The 21,813-nt window shown below is 41.8% G+C and overlaps 1 protein-coding gene across 1 annotated transcript in view; it reads right to left on the bottom strand.

Moving 5' to 3' along the window:
* LOC147986203 (uncharacterized) overlaps positions 1 to 15,669 on the bottom strand; it is a 67,697-nt gene extending 52,028 nt beyond the window's left edge. The window contains exons 1-3 of the mRNA XM_087541916.1: positions 15,662 to 15,669; positions 15,372 to 15,522; positions 14,835 to 15,287 (exon numbers count right to left, since the gene is read on the bottom strand). Coding sequence (XP_087398042.1) covers positions 14,835 to 15,287; positions 15,372 to 15,522; positions 15,662 to 15,669 — 612 coding nt within the window. The remainder of the gene's footprint in view (positions 1 to 14,834; positions 15,288 to 15,371; positions 15,523 to 15,661) is intronic.
* Positions 15,670 to 21,813: the final 6,144 nt, after the last annotated feature.

Below are 21,813 nucleotides of genomic sequence, written 5' to 3'. Positions count from 1 at the left end.
CCGTCACTAAAGGGACTCGTGGGGCACTGGCCTGACGCCAGCCTGCCACCACCGCTTTAGTACCGGTTCGTGGCACGAACCGGTACTAAAGGTTCATTACGAATCGACACTAATGCATAGCCATTCGAACCGGCACTAATGGTCACATTAGTGCCGGCTCAAATACAAACTGGGGCTAAAGGGGTGAACATTTGACCCCTTTTCTACTAGTGAATGAAGAAGAAGAGGACGACGCCAGCTATCCTGGCCATGGGTTCCCTGAATACGATGATACAACAATGAGGGAAGAAGCTGAGCCAGTAATGCGGGAAGAAGCTGAGCCGGCAATGCGGGAAGAAGCTGAAGAAGAGGCATCGCATGAGCCCGTTGATGATCTAGGTCGGGCCATTGCCGATGCAAAGAGAAATTGCACAAGTGATTTGGAGAAGAAGAAGTTGCAGCGCATGTTAGAGGATCACAAAAAATTGTTGTACCCGAATTGCGTAGGTGACAAGAAAAAGCTGGGCACCACACTGGAATTGCTACAATGGAAGGCAGAGAATGGTGTATCTGACAAGGGATTTGGAAAGTTGCTGGTAATGATAAAGAATATGCTTCCAAAGGACAACGAATTGCCCGAGAGTACGTACGAAGCAAAGAGGTTGTCTGCCCTCTAGGGTTAGAGGTGCAGAAGATACATGCATGCCCTAATGATTGCATCCTCTACCGCGGTGAGTACGAGGATTTGAATGCTTGCCCAGTATGCGGTGCATTACGCTATAAGATCAGCCGCGATGACTCTGGTGATGTCGAGTGCGAGCGCCCCAGGAAGAAGATTCCTGCCAAGGTGATGTGGTATGCTCCTATAATACCACAGTTGAAACGTTTGTTCCAAAACAAAGAGCATGCCAAGGCGATGCGATGGCACACAGAAGACCATAAGAAAGACGGAAAGTTGAGAGTACCCACTGACGAGTCGCAGTGGAGAAAAATTGAAAGAAAGTAAAGGAAGGAGTTTGCAGATGACGCAAGGAACGTATGGTTTGGTCTAAGTGCAGATGTCATTTATCCTTTTGGGGAGCAGAGCAGCAACCATAGCACCTGGCCTGTGACTCTATGTTTGTATAACCTTCCTCCTTGGTTGTGCATGAAGCGGAAGTTCATTATGATGCCAGTGCTCATCCAAGGCCCTAAGCAACCCGGCAATGACATTGATGTGTACCTAAGGCCACTAGTTGAAGAACTCTTACAACTATGGAATGGAACAGGTGTACGTGCGTGGGATGAGCACATGGGGGAAGAATTTGACCTAAAGGAGTTGTTGTTCGTGACCATCAATGATTGGCCTTCTCTCAGTAACCTTTCAGGACAGACAAACAAGGGATACCGCGCATGCATGCACTGTTTGGACGATACCGACAGTATATATTTGGCTAATTGTAAGAAGAATGTGTACCTAGGACATCGTCGATTTCTTCCGAGCAGGCATCCCGTAAGAAAGAAAGGAAAGAATTTCAAAGGTGAGGCGGATCACCGGACGAAGCCTCGCCACCGTACTGGTGCTGATGTACATGATATGGTCAAGGATTTGAAGGTGGTCTTTCGAAAGGGTCCTGGTGGACAACCTGTTCCGAATGACGCTGACGGACGCGCACCCATGTGGAAGAAGAAATCTATATTTTGGGACCTGCCCTATTGGAAAAACCTAGAGGTCCGCTCCGCAATCAACGTGATGCACGTGACAAAGAATCTTTGTGTGACCTTGCTTGGCTTCTTGGGCGTGTATGGGAAGACAAAAGATACACCTGAGGCACGGGAGGACCAGCAACGTATGCACGGAAAAGACGGCATACATGAGGGTCATGCAAGCTACGCACTTACCAAAGAAGAGAAGCAAATCTTGTTTGAATGCCTGCTCAGTATTAAGGTACCGTCTGGCTTCTCCTCGAATATAAAGGGAATAATAAACATGGCAGAGAAAAAGTTCCAGAACCTAAAGTCTCATGACTGCCACGTGATTATGACGCAACTGTTTCCGGTTGCATTGAGGGGGCTTCTACCAGAAAACGTTCGATCAGCCATTGTGAAGCTATGTGCATTCCTCAATGCAATCTCTCAGAAGGTAATCGATCCAGAAATCATACCAAGGTTAGAGAATGATTTGGTGCAATGTCTTGTCAGTTTCGAGTTGGTGTTCCCACCATCCTTCTTCAACATCATGACGCACGTCCTAGTTCACCTATGTGAAGAGATTAACATTTTGGGTCCTGTATTTCTACACAATATGTTCCCCTTTGAGAGGTTCATGGGAGACTTAAAGAAATATGTTCATAACCGTGCTAGGCCAGAAGGAAGCATCTCCAAGGGCCATGAAAATGAGGAGGTCATTGAGTTTTGTATTGACTTTATTCCTGACCTTAAGCCGATTGGTGTTCCTGAATCGCGGCATAAGGGAAGACTGGATGGAAAAGGCACACTAGGAGGGGAACAAATAATATGTATGGACGGATATTCTCTCACTGAAGCACACTACACAGTTCTACAGAATTCCGCCTTGGTGGCTCCGTATATGGATGAACACAAGAATTTGCTACGCTCCAAACACCCGGAGCGGTCTGATCACTAGATTACACGTGAACAAACCAGGAGTTGCGCCAGCTGGTTGCAGACACGTACCATGCATGACGCCTCTATTGAAGATGACCTGTACTTGCTGCCCCAGTTACCATCTTTGAATATAATGACTTTCAAAGGGTATGAGATAAATAGTAATACATTTTACACGATCGCCCAAGATAAGAAGAGCACCAACCAAAACAGTGGCGTCCGCTTTGTTGCAGAAACCAAGACGGGAAAGGAAACATATTATGGTTATATACAGGACATATGGGAACTTGACTATCGACGTGGTTTGAAGGTCCCTTTGTTTCGGTGCAAATGGGTCAATATGACACGAGGCGGGGTAACGGAAGACCCGCAGTACGGAATGACAACAGTGGATCTCAACAATCTTGCGTATGCAGACGAACCATTCGTCCTAGCCAATGATGTGGCACATGTTTTCTATGTGAAGGACATGTCTACCAAGCCGAGAAAAAGAAAAGATAAGGAAGCGAATGCATCATACGATGAGCCAAAGCAGCACATAGTTCTTTCTGGGAAGAGAAACATCGTGGGAGTCGATGACAAGACAGACATGTCAGGAGATTATGAAAAGTTTGATGAAATTGCTCCATTCACAGTGAATATTTACCCGAGCATCCAGTTAAATGATGAAGATTTTCCATGGCTACGGCGCAAAGGGACACACGTGAAGAAAAAGTTTTACACCCAAAGATCTGGGATGGGATCGGCTTCACTATCATCACTTTCTTCTGTGTTTCACACCCAGGAGGGAATCTCTGTAATAGTTAGGGTAGCTAGTTATGTGTTTTGGCATTTGAAATGCGAAGAAATTTTATGTGCAAGCAAATTCTTTCATGCATTTACTGATTTTTTCAGCTAAATGACCCTGAAATTGAAAAGCATTTCAAATGAACTCAGAAAAGGTTGAAAGTTGGCATGGTATCATAATTTCACCCACATAGCATGTTCAAAAAAGTAGAGAGGGTTACCGCAAAAACTGGATGCACTTCGTATACGAAATGGACAATCTCTTTCGAAGTATGAGGGTTTCGGACGAAAACTCATCCGTTACAAAGGCATTTCATTTTTTAAATAACCTAAGAATTACCAAATTGAATATAATGATAAAACACACTAATATTAAACATAAGAAAAAAGGATCACCGAAAAATCTATTTTCAAAGTTAAGTTATTCACAAACTAGTGATTCACACAAATTTCAAATAATTCAAAATTTAAACTATTCAAATTTGTAAACTACCGGTACTAACAGAAAGTTTGTAATTTTTTGTACCTAAAGAAAAAATATTCACAAAGAAACTCTAAATACAGCAAAAAACAACTCAAAAATAAATAAAACAAAAATAAATAAAGCAAAAAAAAAGAAAAAAAAGCCCACCTACTGCGTCACAGCGGCCTGCATACGACTAGAAACCCAACCTGTTGTTGAGCTAGGATGCAGGCCCGCAAAGGCCCAGTAGGCCCATAGGGCAGCACAAAACATTTAGGCCTAGTAGGCCTGCTTTGGAGAGGACCTTGAGGGAGCTACCGCACTTGGGCTTATAAACCAGTGCGGACGCCCCTCGGCTAGTGAGGTGGGACTAAACATTTCACACCGCACCTGCGCCAGCGCACCCCCTTTAGTACCGGGTGGTGGCTCGAACCGGTACTAAAGGGGGGTCTTTAGTACCGGTTGGAGCCACCACCCGGTACTAAAGGGGTGCCATTCCCGCCGCTTGGCCTGGCCAAAACAGACCTTTAGTACTGGTTGGTGCCTCCAACCGGTACTAAAGGTTGTTCTATATAAGAAAACACTTCAAAAAATTTGTCAGTTTCTCATCTCTCCCTTTGCTTCTTTCTCCTCTGCCCCGTCGCCGCCGCCCCTCGTCGCCGACCCCGTCACCGTCCGTCGCTGTCGCCGTCCCCGTCCCCGTCGTCCCCGCCGCCGCGCCGCGCCCCGTCGCCGCGCCCCGCCCCGTCCTCCCGTTGTCCCCGCCCGGCCCGTCGCCGCCCCATCCCCGTCGCCGTCTCCGTCTCCGTCCCTGTTGCCGCCCCCCGTCGTCGCGCCTCGCCGGTGAGCTCCTGCCCCGGCCGCCATGTACCACACACACACACACACACACACACAATCTTTCTGTTTTTTAGTTATAGAATTATTAGAAATGTTAGTTATATAGAAATGTTTTTTAGTTATAGAAATATTAGAAATGTTAGTTATATAGAAATGTTAGTTATATAGAAATATTAGAAATGTTAGTTATATAGAAATGTTAGTTATATTAGAAATGTTAGTTATATAGAAATGTTAGTTATATAGAAATGTTTTTTTAGTTATAGAAATATTAGAAATGTTAGTTTTAGTTATAGAAATATTAGAAATGTTAGTTTTAGTTAAGAATTTGCATATATGAAATCACAATCCATCATTTAAAAAATGTTACTTTATGTTTGCGACATATAGTATTTGTTGTCGACGATGCCCGGCCCGCATCCTCGCCGTCGACCCGTTCGCGACGATGTCCTGCTTCAGAGGACCCATGTCCGGGACTGGGCTCCGCAAGGCTGGCACTAGGAGGTGCTACCTTCAGGGGCGCGACGCTTGGTGAGGAACCCAGCCCCGGGTCCCATCGTCGACCCTCATCTCCTTTGGTGGCGTTCGCGTGGGCCACTTTCGGTGCGGAGGGAGCCGGCCCCGCCGGTGGTGGTACGTCGTCGTGTTAGGGAGGAGGACGAGCATGTCTATCTCTACATGGCTGCTATGGACGTCAGGTTCCCCAATACCTGGCAGGTTCTTTGGGGAGATCACCCGAGCTATGATCCAGTGATGGTTCCTTCACTTTGGTTGTCCACCGCCTAGATTACTCTCTAGCATTCGATCTTTATTAGCTAGCTAGCTAGTGATGTATTCGATATATAATATTCGAGATGATTTATTCGAGATTATATATACTATTCGAGACGATGTATTCGAGATTATATCTATTATTCGAGACAACATATTCAAGATTATATTCGATGATGCTTATTATGTACTATGATTGGTTCACTTTTTCCTTATTAATTGATTGCATCCATGCATTGTAATTTGAATATATTTCTTTTGGATTAGTTAAACAAAACCTATGGCGAACAATACCGGCAGAGAGGGAGAAGAGGCCCTGTTCAATATCATACGCAATCCTCGTGGGCCAGATGATGATCAGAATGAAGAAGATTATGACGGCTCCGAATATCTAAACAACACCGGGGAGGGTGATATGATATTCGATCGCAACGACCAAATTGATGAAGTCATGAACTATGATCATGACGAAGAAAATGTTGATCTTGAAACAACAAAGACCGGCGAGGTATGTATATTTATATAAGCGGGCATCTGGTGATCATCACATGTTTTAAATGACTTGAAGATATATTAACGAATCGATCTTTCTTCTTTCAGCCATCTGGATCGAGCAAATCTTCAGGAAACAGGAAACGCGGCCCGAACAAAAAGTGGAAGGAGGGCGTAAAGTACAATATCGAGGCCATCAAACCTAATGGTGAACCATTAGCGCCTAAGAAGATTGCGGACAAGTTCATTCGTCAGTGCGGAGTTCTTGTGAAGGACCAACTCCCGATCTCCCTTCAAGAATGGAGAGAGCCAGCAAAGCCACGTCCTAGGTTTGTTTGAAGCAATTTTTAATGTTGATCATTTTTAGAAATGATGTCTGACGCTTTCCACTTTCCCCAATTCACATTTAAAAGGAATTTAAACATGATGCATGGATGCCACTCACTGATGCAACTAATTACAAAGCAGAATTCTAGGGCTGTGACAAAATTATTACGGTGGGTGAAAAAATTACTGTCGAGCAATTGGTAGAAAAGCGAAAAGTTTTGACGATATCTAAGGCAATGATCATGAATATAGACATCACATCTGTGTCATGTAGACCGACTCCTGCCTGCATCTACTACTATTACTCCACACATCAACTGCTATCCATAATGCATCTAGAGTATTAAGTTCATGAAGAATGGAGTAATGCTTTAAGCAAGATGACATGATGTAGCGGGATTAACTCAAGCAATATGACGAAAACCCCATATTTTTATCCTCGATGGCGACAATACAATAAGTGTCGGTTCCCCTTCTGTCACTAGGATCGAGCACCGCAAGATTGCACCCAAAGCTAAGGACTTCTCCCATTACAAGAAAAACCAATCTAGTTGGCCAAACCAAATCGATAGTTCGAAGAGGCTTGCAAATTTATTAAATCATGCAAATAAGAATTTAGAGGAGATTCAACTAATATTCATAGATAAGTTGATCATAAATCCAAAATTCATCGAGTCTCTGCAAAGACACCTCAAAAGATTATTACATCGAATAGATCTCCAAGAACATCGAGGAGAACTTTGTATTGAGAATCAAAGAGAGAGAAGAAGCCATGTAGCTACTAGCTATGGACCCATAGGTCTGTAGTAAATTACTCAAGCTTCATCGGAGAGGCAATGGTGTTGATGTAGAAGCCCTCCGTGATCGATTCCCCGTCCTACATGATGCCGGAAAAGGCCCCAAGATGGGATCTCACGGGTACAGAAGGTTGCGGTGGTGGAAAAGTAGTTTCGTGGCTCCCCGAATGTTTTTGGGGGTATAAGAGTATACATAGGCAAAAGAATTAGATCAGGGGAGCTACGAGAGGTCCACAAGGTCTGGGGGGTGGGCGTCCCACCCCCTTGGGCGCACCCTCCACCTTTGTGGACGCCTCGAGGCCCCTCTGACTTGCACTCCAAGTCTCCCGGGTGTCTTCTAGTCCAAGAAAAATCATGGCGAAAGTTTCATTCTGTTTGGACTCCCTTTGGTATTCCTGTTCTATGAAACTCTAAAACAAGGAAAAAATAGAAAATGGCACTCGCACTGGGCTCTAGGTTAATAGGTTAGTCCCAAAAATCATATAAAATAGCATAATAATGCATATAAAACATCCAAAACAAAAAAATATAATATCATGGAATCATCAAGAATTATAGATACGTTGGACACTTATCAAGCATCCCCAAGCTTAGTTCCCGCTCGTCCTCGAGTAGGTAAATGATAAAAATAAATTTTTTGATGTGGAATGCTACCTATCATATTTATCCATGTAAGTCTCTTTATTCTGGCATGAATGTTCAGATCCGTAAGATTCAAAACAAAAGTTTAATATTGACATAAAAACAATAATACTTGAAGCATACTAACAAAATAATTATGTCTTCTCAAAATAACATGGTCAAAGAAAGCTTATCCCTACAAAATCATATAGTATGGCTATGCTCCATCTTCATCACACAAAATATTTAAATCATGCACAACCCCGATGACAAGCCAAACAATTGTTTCATTCTTTTGACGTTCTCAAACCTTTTCAATCTTCACGCAATACATGAGCATGAGCCATGGACATAGCACTATAGGTGGAATAGACGGTGGTTGTGGAGAATACAAAAAGAGGGAGATAGTCTCACATCAACTAGGCGTATCAACGAGCTATGGAGATGCCCATTAATAGATATCAATGTGAGTGAGTAGGGATTGCCATGCAACAAATGCACTAGAGCTATAAGTTTATGAAACCTCAAAAAGAAAACTAAGTGGGTGTGCATCCAACTCACTTGCTCACGAAGACGTAGGGCAATTTTGAGGAAGCCCATCCTTGGAATATACAAGCCAAGTTCTATAATGAAAAATTCCCACTAGCATATGAAAGTGATTTCATAGGAGACTCCCTATAATGAAGATCATGGTGCTACTTTGAAGCACCTGTGTGGCAAAAAGGATAGTAACATTGTCCCTTCTCTCTTTTTCTCTCATTTTTTTCTTTTCTATTTCCTTCCTTTTTTATTTGGGCCTTCTCTCTTTTTTTGGCCTCTTTTTTTATTTTATTTTTCGTCCGGAGTCTCATCCCGACATGTGGGGGAATCATAGTCTCCATCATCCTTTCCTCACATGGACAATGCTCTAATAATGAAGATCATCACACTTTTATTTACTTACAACTCAAGAATGACAACTCGATACTTAGAACAAAATATGACTCTATGTGAATGCCTCCGGCGGTGTACCGGGATGTGCAATGAATCAAGAGCGACATGTATAATATGATGAACGGTGGCTTTGCCACAAATACGATGTCAACTACATGATCATGCAAAGCAATATGACAATGATGGAGCGTGTTTCTGTTTTTCGTGAGCGCAAAGTTTCTGTTTTTCAGCAAGATCAAATTAACTATCACCGTAGGTTATCCCATAGGTCTTACATGGCACAAACACTAATTTAAGCACAAAACCACATATAACCAGAGGCTAGATGATTTATTCAAAGCAAAACAGGAACTAAAAATCAAGAACAAAAATAAAAATAGGTTGCCTCCCAACAAACGCTTTTGTTTAACGCCCCTAGCTAGGCATAAAAACACGAATATATCTAAGTATTGTCGTAATAATGATAGGGAAAATCCCGAAAACTCATCTCATACTCCCTTCGTTCAGCAGCAAGTTTTCTTTGTTGCAAGCAAAAGTAAACAAAAGGGCTAAATTTAACGGGTTAAGAGTCCCCAAGATCAATCTCGCGAGAAATTGGTTCATCCTTCGGTCCTTCATATTGTATGACCAACTCGTCATTATAAGCATTCTTTTGGCAAAGAGTCATGAGCTTATGTCCAAGAGAGAAACGCACCCACGGCTTTGAATAGCAAAATCATCATTCAGCTCAGAAATCTTATTAACTAAAACATCGGTAGGAACCCTCTTTCTAAATTTTTTGTTGCAAGCAACATGATCTAAAGACCGTAAGCGCATTATATCCTCTTGATTAAAGAGAATTACCTCTATGGGAGGATGACCACCACCTACTTTGTAATGAGCAAAAATTTCACTAGCTTTTTTCATAATAAATCTAAACACATGGGCTAGGAATATAGTGGCGGCGCGCTTAATAGAAGAATGCTCAATATTAGAAAACTCTAGAAAAATCCTTTGCATGGATGGATGCATGTGAACAAATTGTCTTTCAAGTTCAACAACAAGCAAAGATATAGCATCCGCAGGGCTACTAGTTTTATGGAGGATAGATCCACCCATAGTGGGGAGTGCACCGGCACAAGTAAGGAAATATTGAATAAACCCTTTTCCAATAATATTTCCGCTACCAATGTGGAATTTCTTAGCATGCAAGATGGTAGTTTCTTCATGAGGTTCAAAATTAACAAAAGCATCAAAGTTTCCCCCCATCCACACTACTATCCTTTTCAGCAATAACCTACCCAGTTTCAGACATGATGGCGACACACGAGCAAACAGAAAAGATGAACGAAAGAGGGGCGAAGAAAAGGCGAATCTCTTCGAAAATCATTTGAGAAGTGGGCGAGAGGAAAACGAGAGGCGAATGGCGAATAATGAAATGCGAGAGATGAGAGTTTATGATGGATACTTGGTATGCCTTCGCTTGGTGTAGATCTCCCTGGCAACATCACCAGAAATCCTTCTTGCTACCTCTTGAACTTCCGTTGGTTTTTCCTTTGAAGAGGAAAGGGTGATGCAGCAAAGGAGTGTAAGTATTTCCCTCATTTTTGAGAACCAAGGTATCAATCTAGTAGGAGATTATGCAACAAGTGACCGAATACCTGCACAGACAAACACCAACTTGAAACCAACACGACAAAGGGGTCGTCAATCCCTTCACGGTTATTCGCAAAGTGAGATCTGATAGAGATGGATAAACAGTAAAGTAATTTTTTTGGTATTTTTCGTTTATGGAACGGAAAGTAAAAGATTGCAAAAGAAAGTAAATAGGAAACTAGAATTGTAGATCGGAAACTTATATGATGGAAAATAGACCTGGGGGCATAGGTTTCACTAGAGGCTTCTCTCAAGATAGAAATTATTACGGTGGGTGAACAAATTATTGCCGAGCAATTGATAGAAAAGTGAAAAGTTATGATGATATCTAAGGCAATGATCATGAATATAGGCATCACATCCATGTCAACTAGACCAACTCCTGCCTGCATCTACTACTATTACTCCACACATCGACCGCTATCCAGCATGCATCTAGAGTATTAAGTTCATAAAGAACGGAGTAACGCTTTAAGCAAGATGACATGATGTAGCGGGATTAGCTCAAGCAATACGATGAAAACCCCATCTATTTATCCTCGATGGAAATAATAGAATACGTGTCGGTTCCCCTTCTGTCATTAGGATCGAGCACCGCAAGATTGAACCCAAAGCCAAGCACTTCTCCCATTGCAGGAAAAACCAATCTAGTTGGCCAAACCAAATCAAGAGTTTGAAGAGACTTTAAAAGATATCAAATCATGCAAATAAGAATTTAGAGGAGATTCAAATAATATTCATAGATAAGCTGATCATAAATCCCAGATCTTGGCAAACACACCGGAAAAGTGTATTACATTGAATAGATCTCCAAGAACATCGAGGAGAGCTTTGTATTGAGAATCAAAGAGAGAGAAGAAGCCATCTAGCTACTAGCTATGGACCCGTAGGTCTGAAGTAAACTCCTCACGCTTCATCGGAGAGGCAATGGTGTTGATGTAGAAGCCCTCCGTGATCGATTCCTCCTCCGGCAGGATGCCGAAAAAGGCCCCAAGATGGGATCTCACGGGTACAGAAGGTTGCGGCGGTGGAAAAGTGATTTCGTGGCTCCCCTGGATGTTTTTGGGGTATAAGAGTATATATAGGCGAAAGAATTATGTCACGGGAGCTACGAGGGTCCCACAAGGTCGGGGGGCGTGCCCCACCCCATCTGGGCACGCGCTCCACCCTTGTGGCTGCCTCGAGGCTCCTCTAACTTGCACTCCAAGTCTCATGGGTGTATTTTGGTCCAAGAAAAATCATGGCAAATGTTTTATTCCGTTTGGACTCCGTTTGTTATTCCTTTTCTGCGAAACTCTAAACAATGAAAAAATAGAAACTGGCACTGGGCTCTAGGTTAATAGGTTAGTCCCAAAATCATATAAAATAGCATATTAATGCATATAAAACATCAAAAACAGATAATATATATAGCACGGAACAATAAAAAATTATAGATACGTTGGAGACATATTACATATACTTGATGATCTTAAGGGCATTAGTCCCACTCTATGTCAGCACAGAATTAATATGGAGCCAGATGCTAAACCAGTTGTGGATCACCAACGACGGTAACACCTATGTCAAAAGAGGATCAAGAAAAAACTACTTTTACTTGCCCTTTCCGTACTTTTTCTTATAGACGTATGCCTTTTGGTTTATGCAATGCACCTGCTACCTTTCAAAGATGTATGACTCCTATATTCTCTAACTCTTGTGAAAAGATTGTTGAGGTTTTCATGGATTATTTCTTCGTTTACAGAACTTCTTTTGATGATTGCTTGAGCAACCTTGATCAAATTTTGCAGAGATGTTGAAGAAACTAATCTTGTCTTGAATTGGGATAAGTGCCACTTTATCACTACTAGGGAAAACCCTAGTAGTAGCGTTGGTTTTGAGGCTATCAGCAGCGCGGGCAGCCGCGCTACCAATAAGGCGCTACAGCTAACAGTTAGTAGTAGCACGGTCTGCACCGGCGCTACTACTATGGACTATATCAGCAGCGCGTTTCCGGAATGCGCTACTATTAATTAGCTGTAGCGATTTCCTGGCCCCGTGCTACTGCTATATCTTTCATCATTTCCCCCCGGCTTCCTACCCCGTTTCAGCTTCAATAAAAAGCAATTTCCAGAAACTAGGTACTACTAGATATCAATTTCATAAAGCATTATAGGTACTAGGTAGTACTCTCTCGGCTCCAAATTACTCGTGATGGTTTTAGTTCAAATTTGAACTAAAACCACGACGAGTAATTTGGAATGGAGGGAGTACAAGATAATAATTTCATATATACTCAACATGCATCCTGAAGCAGTACAAAGTGATATCAACGACGATCATCATATGTAGTTCTAGATAATATCGACGACGATCATCATATGTAGTTCTACATGATATCGACGACGATCATCATATGTAGTTCTAGATGATATAGCCACACACATAGATATGTAGTTCTAGATGATATCGACGACGATCATCATCCTCAAGACTGGGCGGTGGGTGTTCCTAATAGTAATTAGGATGGCCTGTCCAACATGAAGATTCTTGCCAACAAGGAATCTCTTCCACCCAACCGAGTTTAAGTGTGTGCGACCGTTTGGGTCCATGCGGTAAGTACAGGTGGTGACGGATCCTGCTACCTCTTGAGCACTTGCGTTGGTTTTCCCTTGAAGAGGAAAGGGTGGTGCAGCAAAGTATTGTAAGTATTTCCCTCAGTTTTTGAGAACCAAGGTATCAATCTAGTAGGAGGCCACACACGAGTCCCTCCCACCTACACAAAAAAATAAATCATCGCAACCAATGGGATAAGGGGTTGTCAATCCCTACACAGTCACTTACGAGAGTGAGATCTGATAGATATGATATGATATGATAATATTTTTGGTATTTTTATGATAAACATGCAAAGTAAAATAAATGGCAAAGGAAATAACTAAGTATTGGAAGATTAATATGATAGAAGATAGACCCGAGGGCAATAGGTTTCACTAGTGGCTTCTCTCGAGAGCATAAGTATTTACGGTGGGTGAACAAATTAGTGTTGAGCAATTGACAGAATTGAGCATAGTTATGAGAATATCTAGGTATGATCATGTATATAGGCATCACATCCGAGACAGGTAGACCGACTCCTGCCTGCATCTACTACTATTACTCCACAAATCGACCGCTATCCAGCATGCATCTAGAGTATTAAGTTCAAGAGAATAGAGTAACGCTTTAAGCAACATGACATGATGTAGAGGGATAAAATCATGCAATACGATGTAAACCTCATCTTTATTATCCTCGATGGCAACAATACAATATGTGCCTTGCTGCCCCTACTGTCACTGGGAAAGGACACCACAAGATTGAACCCAAAGCTAAGCACTTCTCCCATTGCAAGAAAGATCAGTCTAGTAGGCCAAACCAAACTGATAATTTGAAGAGACTTGCAAATATAACCAATCATACATAAAAGAATTCAGAGAAGATTCAAATATTGTTCATAGATCAACTTGATCATAAACCCACAATTCATCGATCTCAACAAACACACCGCAAAAGAAGATTACATCGAATAGATCTCCACAAGAGAGGGCGAGAACATTGTATTGAGATCCAAAAAGAGAGAAGAAGCCATCTAGGTAATAACTATGGACCCGAAGGTCTGAGGTAAACTACTCACACTTCATCAGAGAGGCTATGGTGTTGATGTAGATGCCCTCCGTGATCGATGCCCCCTCCGACGGAGCTCCGGAACAGGCCCCGAGATGGGATCTCGTGGATACATAAAGTTATGACGGTGGAATTAGGGTTTTTGCTCCGTATCTGGTAGTTTGGGGGTACATAGGTATATATAGGAGGAAGGAGTACGTCGGTGGAGCAACAGGGAGGCCACGAGGGTGGAGGGCACGCCCAGGGGGTAGGCGCGCCCCCCTACCTCGTGGCCTCCTGGTTGATGTATTGATGTAGGGTCCAAGTCCTCTGGATCATGTTCGTTCCGAAAATCATGTTCCCGAAGGTTTCATTCCGTTTGGACTCCGTTTGATATTCTTTTTCTGTGAAACCCTAAAATAGGCAAAAAAACAACAATTCTGGGCTGGGTCTCCGGTTAATAGGTTAGTCCCAAAAATAATATAAAAGTGTATAATAAAGCCCAATAATGTCCAAAATAGAATATAATATAGCATGGAATAATCAAAATTATAGATACGTTGGAGACGTATCAGAGCCCCTTGCGGTAAGGCGTAGTCCAGCTGAGCCTTCTTCATCAGGCACGATACCACAACTCACAGATAGGTTCTTTGGCAATTTCTGAATAAGAAAAACATATCAATTAATAAATAGCCTCGCGCATACTCTTGCAAATATATTTCTATTAAGTCTAGATTTCTACACTATCAAAAGACACAGTATTACGCATTTGTACTAACTAATCATGAATTCTACTAATAAATATATCATAGAATATATATATATATATATCATCAAATTACTACATGCATATATATCATCCAATTACTAAGCATATCATTGAATAATTTGCATTTGTAAGTATAACAATAAAGCATATATATATCATCAAATTACTACAGGCGGTACGTATAACATACCATTTCATGCCGATCGACCATGGTACTTGTCAGGCGGGTCACGAATGGCACCCCGACAAAGTCATCACATGGCGGAATTATATCCCATAGGTTGCGCACCTCATCCTCGCTCAACCTCATTCTTTTAGCTATGATGGCTTCATGAAGTGGGTTCTCATCATCTTCATCGAGTGCGTCCTCATTATCTTCATCATGTTCGTCATCTTCGTCATCTTCCACCAGGTTGAGATAAATGACAGCCAGCTTCGGTCTTTCTGCTCTGAAGGAGAAGCTGATCAACTCACCACCAATAAGACGCATGTGGGCAAAGAAACGGGCCCATCCATCTCCTCCAATATGCGACATATTGCGTCCTTTCTCGACCTCCATAGTGTACGGCCCCCCAAGAGCCTCAAATGTCACGGTGTCTCCTGTCAGCTTGTTGAATTTCAACCTCACATTGCATGGGACGATCTGTGTAAAAAAAGCAAAATGACACAATGCAGTAATGCCAACACTAAAAATAAAATAGTTGTTACATTTCATCTAATTTCTTGCTGCCGCATGACAAAAACTCGGCTGGAAGTAGATGCCAAATAGCTTGCCAATTGCAAGGCTGCTGGCGCACCGTGACTTGCACAGTCGACATAGCGCTGGTGGTGGTGGTGCCATTTTCCTAAAGCAATATGAGCAAAGGATTAACGATTCACTTCACAGGAAAGAAAAACAGTAGCATGTGATATTTTTGGTTCTTCCACGAGAAGCAATTTTATGGACAAAGCATTTCGGTGTCACCTATTGCCGAAAAAACTTTTCACAAATATCTACCAAATAAGGGTACCACCTACCAAGACATTTCATCTCATTTTGCCCCTATTGCCTAAGATAATTGATTAAAAAACAAGTGGCAAATTTAACTAAATTGGCACCTACATTTTGCCAAAAAATAACTTCTTACAAAAAAACAAAAGCATCTACCTATCCATGTACAGAAAAAATAACAATAAAATGGTGCATACTAGATCAACTAAATCAACTAGCCTACTAAATCCACTAGCATACTAAATCAAAATGTTCTAAATCAACTAGCCTACTAAATCAACTAAATCAACTAGCCTACTAAATCAACTAAATCAATATGTTCTAAATCAACTAAATCATCTACATACTAAATCAACTAAATCAAAATGTTCTAAATCAACTAAATCAACTAGCCTACTAAATCAAAATGTAGCAGGGAGGAGGGGTTGTGGATGGAGGAGGGAGGAGGGAGAAGGAGGGGCGACTCAAGGAGGGAGGAGAGAGTAGGACGGAGGAGGAAGACGGAGCGAGGAGGGGCCAGCCGGCGGCGAGTGGAGGGAGGACGGAGGAGGAATGCGGAGCGAGGAGGGGCCGACTAGCGGCGACTAGAGGGAGGACGGAGGAGGAGGCCAGTACCGAGTCCAGCGAGGAGGAGGAGGTGGCGGCGGCACAGATCGGAGGAGGGGCGACGGGGAGGACTGGCGTGAGGGTTGAGGGGGAGATCGAGAGAGTGTGAGTGGATCGGATAGATCGGAGAGTGGGGGAGATGGAATGTCTTAGCAGTAGCGAGCTACAGCTAAAGGCGCTACTGCTAAACGACCTAGCAATGGCGCCTTTCACAAAGAGCGTGCTACTGCTATGTGTCAGCATGTAAAAATAGACATCAAAAATACATTGATCATCAATGATCTTTTTGTGTACAATCTGATTTGTCAATATGAGTCCTCACCGGTTTAGGAACTGGTGAACACTCATATTGCGGCCACAAATTCTACACATAGAGTTCAATGAAGACCAAGTGCTTGTGAAAGTTTGAGAAGTAACATATTTAAGGTGGTACAAACTCTCTTCATGAAGTGAGGTGGGACTAATTTTTTTAGTAAACTTAGCAGTAGCGGTTATTGTGTAAATGCGCTACTGCTATGGTCCCTAGTAGTAGTGCTCTTCATATTAGCAAGCTGCTGCTAGAACTAGCCTAGCGGCGGCGTCGTGGCAATTCTAGCGGTAGCACGTCTTTGAGAGGGCTCGCTACTGATACATTTATTTCGGCAGCAAGGTTTATGCGCGCGCTAGTGCTAGTTAGCAGCACTGCCTTATTTTAATGCGCGCTGCTGGTAAGATTATGTGTATATGCTTTTCCCTAGTAGTGTATGGTTAATGAAGGTATTGTTTTGGGACATAAAATCTCCAAAAGAGGTATTGAAGTTGATAAAGCTAAAGTTGATTTTTCGTGTCCTAACGATATCAAAGGTATAAGAAGTTTCCTTGGTCATGCTAGTTTCTATAGGAGGTTTATTAAAGACTTCTCTAAAATTTCTATGCCTCTCGCTAATCTCTTCCAAAAAGATGTTCCATTTGTTTTTGATGATGATTGTGTAGAAGCATCTGAAATCCTTAACAAAGCCTTGATTTCTGCACCTATTGTTCAACCACCTGATTGGAACCTACCCTTTGAAATTACGTGTGATGCTGGTGATTATGTTGTTGGTGCTGTTCTAGGACAAAGAGTTGATAAGAAATTGAATGTTATTTATTATGCTAGCAAAACTCTAGACAGTGCTTGAGCGGCTTGAAGCTACGTCGGTATTTCCCCAAAGAGGAAGGGATGATGCAGCACAAGGTGGTAGGTATTTACCTCAGTTATGAGACCAAGGTTATCGAACCAGTAGGAGAACCAAGCAACACAACAAAAACAACACCTGCACACAAATAACAACTACTCGCAACTCAACATGTAAAAGGGGTTGTCAATCCCTTTCGGGCAGCATTGCCTCAAGATAGGCAAATAGACGTGAATAAATTGTAGTAGATTGATAGATCAAATGCCAAATAAAAATAAATAAGAATAAAACGCAGCAAGGTATTTTTCTATTTTTGGTTTAACAGATCTGAAATTAAAAGCAGAGGAAAATAGATCGCATAGGCAAATAATATGAGAAAGAGACCCGAGGGCCATAGGTTTCACTAGTGGCTTCTCTCGAGAAAAATAGCAAACGGTGGGTAAACAAATTACTGTTTAGCAATCGATATAACTTCAAATAATCATGACGATATGCAGGCAATGATCATTACATAGGCATCACGTCCAAGATTAGTAGACCGACTCCTACCTACATCTACTACTATTACTCCACATCGACCGCTATCCAGCATGCATCTACTGTATTAAGTTCATGGAGAAACCAAGTAATACAATAAGAATGATGACATGATGTAGACAAGATCTATCTATGTAGAGATAGACCCCATCGTTGTGTCCTTAGTAGCAACGATACATACGTGTCGGTTCCCCTTCTGTCACTGGGATCAAGCACCGTAAGATCGAACCCACTACAAAGTGGCTCTTTGCATTGCAAGATAAATAGATCAAGTTGGCCAAACAAACCCAAATATCGGAGAAGAAATATGAGGCAATAAGCAATCATGCATAAAAGAGATCAAACAAACTCAAATACTTTCATGGATATAAAAACATAGATCTGATCATAAACTCAAAGTTCATCTGATCCCAAAAAACACACCGCACAAAGAGCTACATCATGTAGATCTCCAAGAGACCATTGTATTGAGAATCAAACGAGAGAGAGGAAGCATCATCGGAAAACTACTCACGCATCATCGGAGAGACCCAACGAAGGTCTACAAAGAACTACTCACGCATCATCGGAGAGGCACTAATGGAGGTGGTGAATCCCATCCGTGATGGTGTCTAGATTGGATCTCGTGGTTCTGGACTCTGCGGCGGCTAGAAATGATTTTCGTCGACTCCCCTAGGGTTTCTAGAATATTTGGGTATTTATAGAGCAAAGAGGAAGTCCGGGGGGCACCCGAGGTGGGCACAACCCACCAGGGCACGCCTGGGCGTCCTGGCGCGCCCTGGTGGGTTGTGCTCTCCTCAGAGCACCCCCAGGCACAGCCTTGGCCCATTAGGTGTCTTTCTGGTCCAAAAAAATATCCGTAAAGTTTCTTTGCATTTGGACTCCGTTTGGTATTGATTTCCTGCGATGTAAAAAACATGTAGAAACCAGCAACTGGCACTTGGCACTATGTCAATAGTTTAGTACCAAAAATGATATAAAATGATTAAAAAACATACAAGATTTATAATATAACAGCATGGAACAATCAAAGATTATAGATACGTTGGAGACGTATCAGTGCGCAAAGAAATTATGCTACTGCTAAAAAAGAATTTTTAGTTGTTGTCTTTGCTTGTGATAAGTTTAGACCTTATATTGTTGATTCTAAAGTAATTGTTCACACTGATCATGCTGCTATTAAATACCTTATGGAAAAGAAAGATGCTAAACCTACACTTATTAGATGGGTTCTCTTGCTGCAAGAATTTTATTTGCATATTATTGATAGAAAGGGAGCTGAAAACCTCGTAGCAGACAACTTGTCCAGGTTAGAAAATATTCTTGATGACCCACTACCTATTGTTGATAGTTTTCCTTATGAGAAACTAGCCGCCATAAATTCTTCTCATAATACTCCTTGGTATGCTGATTATGCTAATTACATGGTTGCTAAATTCATACCACCTAGTTTCACATACCCGCAAAAGAAAAAAAAATTCTATTATTTAAGATATTACTTTTGGGATGACCCAAACCTTTATAAAGAAGGAGTAGATGGTGTTCTTAGACGTTGTGTTCCTGAGCATGAATAGGAATATACCCTACGCAAGTGTCACTCCGAAGCTTATGGAGGACACCGTGCTGGAGATAGAACTTCACACATGGTATTACAATGTAGTTTTTATTGTCCTACTCTTTTCAAAGATGCTCGTAAGTATGTCTTACCTTGTGATGAATGTCAAAGAATTGATGATATTAGTAGACGTCAGGAAATTCCTATGAATTATTCGCACGTTATTGAACAAATTTAATGTTTGGGGCTTTGTTTATATGGGACCTTTTCCTTCCGCCAATGGGTATACACATGTTTTGGTTGCTATTTATTATGTTACTAAGTGAGTAGGAGCTATTCCGACTAGTAGTTCTGATCATAACACCTCCATTAAAATGCTTAAATAAGTTATTTTTCTGAGGTTTGGAGTTCCTAGTTATTTAATGACTGATGGTGGTTCACAGTTTATTCATGGTGCTTTTCATAAATTGCGTGCTAAATATGATGTCAACCATAGAATTGCATCTCCGTATCATCCTTAGTCTAGTGGTCAGGTAGAATTAGGCAATAGAGAAATTAAATTGACCTTGTAAAAGACTGTTAATAGATCAAGAAAAAATTGATCTAAGAAACTTGATGATGCATTATGGGCTTATAGAACTGCTTATAAAAACACTCTAGGTATGTCTCCATATAAAATGGTTTATGGAAAAGCATGTCACTTACCTCTTGAACTAGAACATAAAGCTTATTGGGCAATTAAAGAGCTCAACTATGATTTCAAACTTGTCGGTGAAAAGAGGTTATTTGACATTAGCTCACTTGATGAATGGAGAACCCAAGCCTATGAGAATGCCAAGTTGTTTAAAGAAAAAGTTAAAAGATGGCATGACAAAAGGATAGAAAAACGTGAATTTAGTGTAGGTGACCTTGTCTTGCTATACAACTCTCGTTTTAGATTTTTTGCAGGGAAGCTTCCCTCTAAATGGGAAGGGCCTTACATCGTCGAGGAAGTTTATCATTTCGGTGCCATCAAGATTAATAACGTCGAGGGAAATAACCCAAAGGTGGTAAACGGGCAAAGAATTAAACATTATATCTCAGGTACTCCCATAAATTTTGAAACCAATATTATAAACACCATAACACTAGACTAGTACATATGGGAGACCTACCAGAAAGTTTCAAACTCCGAAAAGGAATAGGTATGTGGTACGGTAAGTAAACCAACCCCAAAACTTTTCCCATGGAAAATTTACTCCATTTTGGAATATTTAAAAAATTAGGAAAATTAAAGGTAGTCCAAAAAGTGCACGAGGAGGCGAAAAGCCTTGGGGGCGCGCCCTACCCCCTGGGCGCGCCTCCCTGGCTTGTGGTCACCTCATGTGCCCTATGGACTCAGTTTTCTTGTGGAATACTTCTTTTGCTTGGTAAAAATTCATTATATAATCTCCCTAAGGTTTTGACCAACGTACCACGGCAAAATCCTCTGTTCTTGTTTCAAGCTGTTTTCTGCCAGAGTTTTCATGGCCAGGCATCATGTCTTCTCCCTCCTCCAACAACGTGGAAGACGATGCTTGGTTGATGCAGATGGAACTCGGGAGGGAGGATCCCAAGAGAGTCACAATGGAGGAGTATGGAGGAGATTCGCTTGAGATTCAGCCTCCGGCTTCAGAGAGAGGTACTCTGGCCGGCATCTCCATTATCCCAAATCCCCATCAAGCAACAGGGACTATAAGCATCCATGAAAGGCCAAGAGATACGAGAAGGGCTCCCCCTAGGAGGCCCTTAAACAGGTTACATCAAAACAACTTTCATAATTTGGTTGGTAACTATGGAGTGGAGAATACCTCTCATGCACATATCCCCTCCAATTGGGCATATCTCGTCAAAGTGAATGTGATGCAGGGAAAAGTTCTTGGTGGCCTGAAAATAAGCATCTTTTGGAGGAAATTCAGAAGAATGTGAATATGCTCCAACACGTGCTACGAGAATTGCAGGACCTTAAGGGTACCTTAATGAAGCTGACAGATACATCTTTAACTCCATCATCACCACCTCTGAAAAAAGAAATCTAAATACACGGGTATGGGAAGTCCTCTTCACAACTACCTAGCTTGGGGGAGGTGCCCCGGTATCATATCACCATCACACCTTTACCTTTATCGTTTTTCTTAGTTCGATACTTTTGGTTATATTTCGGTTTACTAGAATAAATATATAGTATGATCTAGCTTTGAGTTTTGCTCTATGTTCCCTCTGTGTAATCGAGTCTGAGAGATATATGATACGTCTCCAACGTATCTATAATTTTTGATTGTTCCATGCAATTATATTATCTGTTTTG

The sequence above is a fragment of the Triticum urartu genome, chromosome 2A, assembly GCF_056163025.1.
Source record: "Triticum urartu cultivar PI428250 chromosome 2A, HENAU_Tu73, whole genome shotgun sequence".
Taxonomy (NCBI): Eukaryota; Viridiplantae; Streptophyta; class Magnoliopsida; order Poales; family Poaceae; genus Triticum; species Triticum urartu.
The sequence above is the reverse complement of the archived record's forward strand: the minus strand, read 5'-3'. Positions and strand labels throughout refer to the sequence as shown.